Source organism: Panulirus ornatus, chromosome 1 (genome assembly GCF_036320965.1).
Source record: "Panulirus ornatus isolate Po-2019 chromosome 1, ASM3632096v1, whole genome shotgun sequence".
NCBI classification, from domain to species: Eukaryota; Metazoa; Arthropoda; class Malacostraca; order Decapoda; family Palinuridae; genus Panulirus; species Panulirus ornatus.
This window is the reverse complement of record NC_092224.1, coordinates 23,809,492-23,817,924: the sequence shown is the minus strand read 5'-3', so window position 1 is coordinate 23,817,924 and position 8,433 is coordinate 23,809,492. Positions and strand designations below refer to the sequence as shown.

General features: G+C 38.7%; 2 protein-coding genes across 2 annotated transcripts in view; one reads left to right on the top strand and one right to left on the bottom strand.

Annotated features, from left to right (window-relative positions):
* Window positions 1-257: 257 nt before the first annotated feature.
* Window positions 258-1,644, bottom strand: LOC139763462 (ester hydrolase C11orf54 homolog). The gene has a single exon (XM_071689580.1). It carries the CDS (start codon window positions 1,512-1,514, stop codon window positions 585-587), a length of 930 nt encoding a protein of 309 aa, XP_071545681.1. The 5' UTR covers window positions 1,515-1,644; the 3' UTR covers window positions 258-584.
* A 2,940-nt stretch (window positions 1,645-4,584) lies between these two features.
* bor (ATPase family AAA domain containing bor) overlaps window positions 4,585-8,433 on the top strand; it is a 68,082-nt gene continuing 64,233 nt past the window's right edge. Inside the window, exon 1 of the mRNA XM_071689462.1 lies at window positions 4,585-4,722. The gene's annotated coding sequence lies outside the window, so the exon portion shown is untranslated. The remainder of the gene's footprint in view (window positions 4,723-8,433) is intronic.

Sequence of the window (8,433 nt, the reverse complement as noted above, 5' to 3'; positions counted from 1 at the left end):
GATATTTTTGTAGTACCTTTAAACTTTTTTCAGTATCAGTTAAACACTTTCAGCCAAATGTTTTATCATATGGTTGTGTCACAGTATATGGGTGTAATGAATTGAGCCCTTCCCAATCAGTTCATTTCCAAACTTTGCAATAGTTTGATTTTTTTTATTTTACATGCACCTGGTAAAACCTGGCTTACGTATCAGTAAGTTCATTTAAAATTCCTTTCCACATTTCTTGGCCAAGACAAAGGAAAAGAAAATACATATTACCCCAAAAATAAACATTTTACTGATAAAAGGTTACACTAAATTAGATGGCACAACAGATACCCTTTTCACACGAAAAATCCCAACAAACAACCTTCATCAACAAGTCACAAAGTCTTGAGGCAATATTGGATAACCATTAAAAAGTTACAAGTTGCTTTAAACTTGAAACCATTCTGAAGAACGTACACTACTGTACACTGTAGATTTATAGTCTATGTATATCCTTCGAAGTAAACAGCTGAATAAAAATTAAAAAAGTCAACTTTTGCACTTTCATCGGATTTCACCTGAATGGCATTGGTGTACGTAGACTACATTCCTCACTAGTTTCTACCCAAGTTATGAGTAATTTTCGGTCTGTCCACACGGTAAATAAATTCCGCCACATTGTAAAATGCCTCATACTCAACTATCTCTGGAGTGGTGTCGTAGTGGTAGTGGCCACCACAGTTGCTTCCGTACCCGTGGGAATGTTCCAGGCGAAGATCTAATCCATGATCTTTGGTAATCAGCGTTGACAAGAACACCATGGGAGCCTGCATGTCAAAGAAACGTAACCACTCGTTGACGTCCTCGGTGCAGGTCAGGGGCACGGTGGAGAAGTCTGGCATTACATGGCACTTAGCGTGGCCATTCACTAGTCGGAATGTTCCTCCTAAACCTATGGGTTTCTCGCTGTAGTGACTTAACAATGCCTGGCGGATGCATGTCACCAGGTTAATGTTGCCAGTGCGTTTCTTCGCCCACACCCGCAAAACTTTACCTGGCAGTCCTTCGCTGGCGAACATGTTCAGCATAAGAGCACAACCAGTTGCAGATTCAGGTAACTTCATCAGCTGGGAGTTTCCAGATGAATCAATCTTGGCAATGTGGGACCCATTTGCACAGTTGTCACCGGTCACAATGTTTGCCATTAATTCACTGTTGACACCAACCGCCGGGTACGGACCGGCACCTGCACCCACTACAAACGCGTCAGGTAAGTCAACTGACACTGCTAAAGTCTTAATGTCATAAAGCTTGTCCTTCTGCACGTGAGGCATGAGATGTGGTACTCCACCTACATCAGCTAGCCGCGGAGACCCACATAAACCTCTTGCTTTCAGACAGAAAGGCTCTTTGGTAAGGTCAGGACAGTTAACTACAGTTACTTCAACCTCAGCAAAGTTCTTTTGCAAAGCCTTTTGTAACACTTCCGCCACCTCTTCCAAGGGCGGAATATGCAGGGGCTTAAATTCGACTGGCAATGACATTGTCGATTGCTTGTTCACTGAACCTCACTCCTGTTCTGCTTGTTGCTGAGTGAGAGCGTACCAATACACCAGTTACTCGGAACTAAGGTATCCTTGGCTGCTTCACCAAGTTCACCAGCTAGACTTAAATATTAGATAAGAAAAGCATCTGTTCTCCCGACTCATCTAACGTGTAAAGTATCGCCATCTAGCGCGAAACTTTTGAAAAGAATGAGAAAACGGAGATGATTTAGCTATAACTGCATTCTTTTTCTTGGAAACAATTTGATTCATGTAAAATTCTGATAATGTTGTAATAATAGTTATACAAGTAAGATTATATAACTGGAAATTATATCTTATATAACTGAATTAATTTCCTTAAGGTCAATTTCATAAATATATTTCATTACAAATTATGTGGAACGGCAGTATTTCAGTTATTTTACTATTTGTATTTGAGAGATAATCTGAAATGAATGAATACTGACAAAAGGAAAATTACTAAGATGGAAGAGGGGTCAAAGATCGCACAGACTTTTACGGCAACACTGGCTTAAAAAGAACAAAAAGTTAATACGTAAGATATATGAAAGTGCTTAGATTGTATGTTTCATAGTGGACTGCTTGAAGGATTTGATATTGTTCTCTACAGAGAGTGGGTTGTAGAGCATTCAAATAGGCTGGAGAGTGGGATTCCATGGGGTGGATTAAAAATTGCATTGTCTCAACTAAAGGACACACATCTGGATTTTTTCTATTTCAAACTAAATTTAAGTAACCATTGATGCACTCCACCGAAGCAGGAAAATGGTAGACCCCTTATGAGCGAGAAGGTACCGGACACGCTGACGATACCAAACTCTTACCGAAGGTGACTTCTTGCTTTTGGTGTAACCGTTCAAGGCAGAGGCATATAACAGCTGATTTGATGTGGCACATGATTAATGAAATTCACCCCAAACTAGTTCAAAGTGATGAAGATAGAAGACAGTGAAAGAAAGCCAGGTGACTATAACCTCGCAGAGAACAAATTACAGGTGTAGAGCTAACGACAGATAATAATCTTTTTAAAATGTACATCTATACTGTCATCCTCATTGTATCCTAGCTGATTGCTCACTTTAAGCACACCCTAAGCCCCAACGGCGATATTCTTCCTACGTCGCTCCAGAACTCCATCTTGCATGCATCACGTCACTCCATGTTTCACAGTCCTTCTTCCAAGCATAGTTTAGGTAGGGCTGCGCACATGGCAGCATAAAAGATGTGAACTACTATATGTCACATCCCATATGGCATGAATGACTCTGTTGCCTTGCACACCTTTAGTGCATCAAGCGCCTATGTCAAAGGGCCCTTACAAGCCGGGTGTCATCGTCATGTCATTCTCGATGACTTCCATCAAGGCACAAACAGCGCCTAAGAACATCTCGAGAAATGTTATCTCAGCCTCACCTCATCCCTTCAGCAGCAGCACGTCCGGACCTCAGCAACACCTCCTACAACTTGTTTCAGTATTGTCAATTTTTGAAATGCCTCTTCCTTCTTGAAGCTTGCGCTACGGGACATGGACAACGCCTCCTTTTTCCTGCAGCACAAACACGAAATCTCGGTAACACCTCTTCCATCTTGTTGCAGCAGTACCATGGGAAATTGACAAAGCCTACTTCCTCCAGTACAAGCAAGGGACTAGAGAGACGCCCCATCTCTCTTGCAGCAACACCATGGGACTTCGACAACGCGTCTTTTCTCCTGCGGCACAACCACAGAACTCAGGTAACGTGTTCTCCCTCTTATATAGCAGCACGGATTCTTGGCAATGCTTTCTGCAGCATTACCAGAGCAACTCAGCAACGCCTTCCCCTTCCAAAAAAAACCACGGAACTTGGGCACGCCTCTCATTGCAATACAACCACGGAACTTGGTCACACTTTCCTGAAGCAGCACTACGGTACTTGTAATGAAAGCTTTCTTCCTGCTGCAGCAGTGACGACTTGTCCTGCGACAATGCCATGAGGCCAAGATACTAATGGCTTCTGTAAATTCACTGCCGGACTATTGCCTCATGTCTCTACGTGTTTCTGCATGACCAACAGCTACTGCTCTTGTAGTTTCATGCCCTCGTACATATCAACATAGCACTTTTACGTTAGACGTTTTCTCATTCCTCATACTACGAAATAAATTAGACGTGCCACACGACTGCATCACTGCACACGTTGGTGGATTTAGGGAGAGCCGCAACCCACTTCGATATGGACGGCAAAACTGATTTATTACTTATATGCGTAAGTTAAACACATTGCCCACGGTCATCTGGACTTGGGAGCACGTATCTGACATGTCGCATCGGGTAAGTGATATGACAACAGGTAATGGCGTCTCATCTATTTAGGATTGTGCAAAATTTTCCCTTACTGATCGCACAACGTGTGAGAAGAGCAATTCGGACATGTTCTTTTCATGGAAGTTTCAGAATATGTATAACTTGGTGTGTGAGTAGTGATATCAGCTCCATCTACGTGCAAAATGGAGCAATTTTTTGTATAATCGTTTGTTAGCGGCTTTGTTACATTAGTTATATGCTTCTTTGACATTTACTAGCAAGTCATGGTCTTAAAATTTCAGCGTTTTAATAAGATTATACCAAAACATAACCCTCGACAATGACATCTTTACAGGCTCCTGTTAATACAAGCTACAATACGAACAGAAAAGATCCGAACGTTATAATTTGGTTCTAGACAATATAGTTAAGTAAATATCTATCTAAAAATACTATAATGAGTGGTGATATGCCTTTGATAGAGAACTTGTAGAATATGTCCAGTTTCATTATATGAATCACCAATTATATTATTATCATTTGAGGACCTTAGGAATGTAATGTTGGTAGGTAAACTAATAATTTCATTATATATCAAAATATTTTATTTTATTTAACCCATGATAACTTTTTTTCACGATGATTTATAGTATAATACCGGTATGATTGTGAACCCCAAAAAAATTATTTGTACCTTATCCTTAAATTCAACACCCCAGCACTCGTCAAGGAGACAATATTGGCATTTAAAGTTTAAGGTTTGTCCTGCGGGTTCTATTCGTCACCTGTTACGTCATCAACCACACGTGCTGAAAAGCGTCTGCTAGATAAATAACAGTAGCTAAAGCGGTGCACTGAAAACTAAATAGTATTGTTATTGCACAAGCTTATTTGATTGAGGCAAGTACAATGTACATGTTTTGTGTTAAAAAAAACATTTCACAGGTGCTGGAAACCTTAGACTTTGAGAATGCAGTACCATAATTTTTTGTGTGTATAGTTCCACAGTCATTGCTACTTGTTAGTACTTGTGTTTTAAGAAACCTTGATCAGCTCATAGTATGGTTTATAACATAAGATTATGTGAATTATATAGATTTAGAAATATGATTTGATCTGACAGCTCCAAGATTTAGATATCCAAAATCTGGTTAGGTTAAAGATGAATGGAGATCACATAGTCATAGATAAGTTATCAAAGTTTCTGCTGACCTTTTCATTCCACTGTTAGTGTGTCTGGAACTGCAAAGATAAGTAAAAATTTATTCAGACCCAGTTTAAGGCAATTATTACTACCTTTCTAACAGTCCAACTATTTTTAACGAACCCAGCCCAACTTAATTCACAAATTATCGTTCCAAATCACATTTGCCATTGCTTCTGTTAGTTCAATTTCCAGTTTTGAGTACCAGGACCACGCAAATGTATTAAATTTTACGATTTTCAGATTACTTGAACGTTGTGGGAAATATTAGAAAGTTTCAGTTTAGGGGCACCAGAGACGCAACTTAATCATTACGAAAATATACATATCAATGAACTCCTTACATATAGTGCAATTAATTTAGACGACCGGATCATGATTTGGAGCATCACTTCTTTTATTCTGTTTTACTAGATAATCAGAGAAAATGCAGTGAAATTAAGGTAAACACCATAAGAAATCAACAGAACTTATGAAAGCCTCACTTAACTGCCCTTAGAAGTTAGATGTACTATACTTTGAGAGGTACTTAGAAAAGAATGAATTTTATGATTTAGAGGGCATTCAGCTGCCAGGGATTTTATTCACTGCATGCTCCTGATATGTGGGTAGAGAGGTGACGATAGTGCCTTTAGAAACATTTTGAGTATAATACTGAATATTGTGATAAATCTTGACATCCTGGACGAAAGTATATGTTTTCATTTATGTTGATGTATCCTAGATTATACTTGATTTAGCTTCAAGCTTTTCCTGATCATAGCCGTTCTACCACTTATGTTTTGTTTGGGGGGAAACAGTATTGTTCCATACCATGCTCCTTAATATAATTGACTTCTACTAAGTATCAGGACTCCATTGTTATGCTTTTCATCCAAGTTCATAAGTAATTTCTGTGGTGCCCTAAAGTGAAACTGTATTGAAGTATCTTACCTGAAGAATATAACTATTTGTCTCTTTCATTTTGCGAATGTTATTTTTTTTATTATGTTAAAACGTATATGTTAACAAATCCTAAAGGTTTTACTCTCCTTCACAGCACTGTGAATGGCTTTCTAGTATTTCTCAAGAATATATGAAATTGTTTTTGAAAGTGTGATTTAGCAGTGCACTGTCCTTTATTGACCTTACAAAAATCTAAATGCAGTAATTGCTGACTGGTTTATTATCCTCTATTTCCAGTTTGTTACTAGATTTATTGATTTATTGACATATGTAAAACACATTCTCATCAGCAAATGGTATTGTTGTACTAGAAAGGGTATATGTTTAGGTTACCCTAAATATAAAGAATAGCTTCAGATATTGAGTGAATTTGTACTGCAGTGCTGGTGTAGTGTACAGATGATACAGCAATAGTTACAGAGCATAATTTAGAATATCAAATAGGTAGTAGTAATGAAGTTTATAATTATCAGGGAAAGTTAGAAGTTGATTGATTTTAGAAATAGGTATTACAAGAATTCAGATGAATTTTAATGTAAAAACTTCTCTTAACTTCCTTAGTAGCTGATATGTAATGAAAATCAACACATACTAATATTGAATTAGTCTGCTGCAGGTATTGCATGATACTTGGTGCTTGTGGGGAGGGGAGGTTTCATGGTGGCATAAGTGGCCACTTGGTTTGTCAACTTTAGTTGACATGAGTCGACAGATGCATAATGCTTATTGACAGGTGTGACTTGTATGTTTCAACTAGAATATTGAATATATAATAAATCTCTACTGCTAGGATGGTTGCGAGAGTTTTACAGTTTTAGTTTTTTATTTTTTTTTACATGTGTTTTGTCATTGATTATACTAATTAGCCTAACAGTTTACCTAATACAGTATGATGAAATATACATGACAGCTAGAGACTGTTTGAATGAATGTGGCTTTGTTGTCCTTTCCTAGCACTACTTCACACGCACATATATATATATATATATATATATATATATATATATATATATATATATATATATATATATATATATATATGTCCACACACGCACAATATACATACCTATACATCTCAATATACACATTGACACACAGACATATACATATATACACATGTACATAATTCATACTGTCTGCCTTTGTTTGTTCCCATCGCCACCTCGCCACACATGGAATAACAACCCCCTCCACCCTCATGTGTGCGAGGTAGCGCTAGGAAAATAGATATATATATATATATATATATATATATATATATATATATATATATATATATATATATATATATATATATATATATTTTTTTTTTTTTTTATACTTTGTCGCTGTCTCCCGCGTTTGCGAGGTAGCGCAAGGAAACAGACGAAAGAAATGGCCCAACCCCCCCCCCCATACACATGTATATACATACGTCCACACACGCAAATATACATACCTACACAGCTTTCCATGGTTTACCCCAGACGCTTCACATGCCCTGCTTCAATCCACTGACAGCACGTCAACCCCGGTATACCACATCGCTCCAATTCACTCTATTCCTTGCCCTCCTTTCACCCTCCTGCATGTTCAGGCCCCGATCACACAAAATCTTTTTCACTCCATCTTTCCACCTCCAATTTGGTCTCCCTCTTCTCCTTGTTCCCTCCACCTCCGACACATATATCCTCTTGGTCAATCTTTCCTCACTCATCCTCTCCATGTGCCCAAACCACTTCAAAACACCCTCTTCTGCTCTCTCAACCACGCTCTTTTTATTTCCACACATCTCTCTTACCCTTACGTTACTCACTCGATCAAACCACCTCACACCACACATTGTCCTCAAACATCTCATTTCCAGCACATCCATCCTCCTGCGCACCACTCTATCCATAGCCCACGCCTCGCAACCATACAACATTGTTGGAACAACTATTCCTTCAAACATACCCATTTTTGCTTTCCGAGATAATGTTCTCGACTTCCACACATTCTTCAAGGCTCCCAGGATTTTCGCCCCCTCCCCCACCCTATGATATATATATATATATATATATATATATATATATATATGGTTGTTTAATTTGTTTATGGATGGGATTGTTAGGGAGGTGAATGCAAGAGTTTTGGAAAGAGGGGCAAGTATGAAGTCTGTTGGGGATGAGAGAGCTTGGGAAGTGAGTCAGTTGTTGTTCGCTGATGATACAGCGCTGGTGGCTGATTCATGTGAGAAACTGCAGAAGCTGGTGACTGAGTTTGGTAAAGTGTGTGAAAGAAGAAAGTTAAGAGTAAATGTGAATAAGAGCAAGGTTATTAGGTACAGTAGGGTTGAGGGTCAAGTCAATTGGGAGGTGAGTTTGAATGGAGAAAAACTGGAGGAAGTGAAGTGTTTTAGATATCTGGGAGTGGATCTGGCAGCGGATGGAACCATGGAAGCGGAAGTGGATCATAGGGTGGGGGAGGGGGCGAAAATTCTG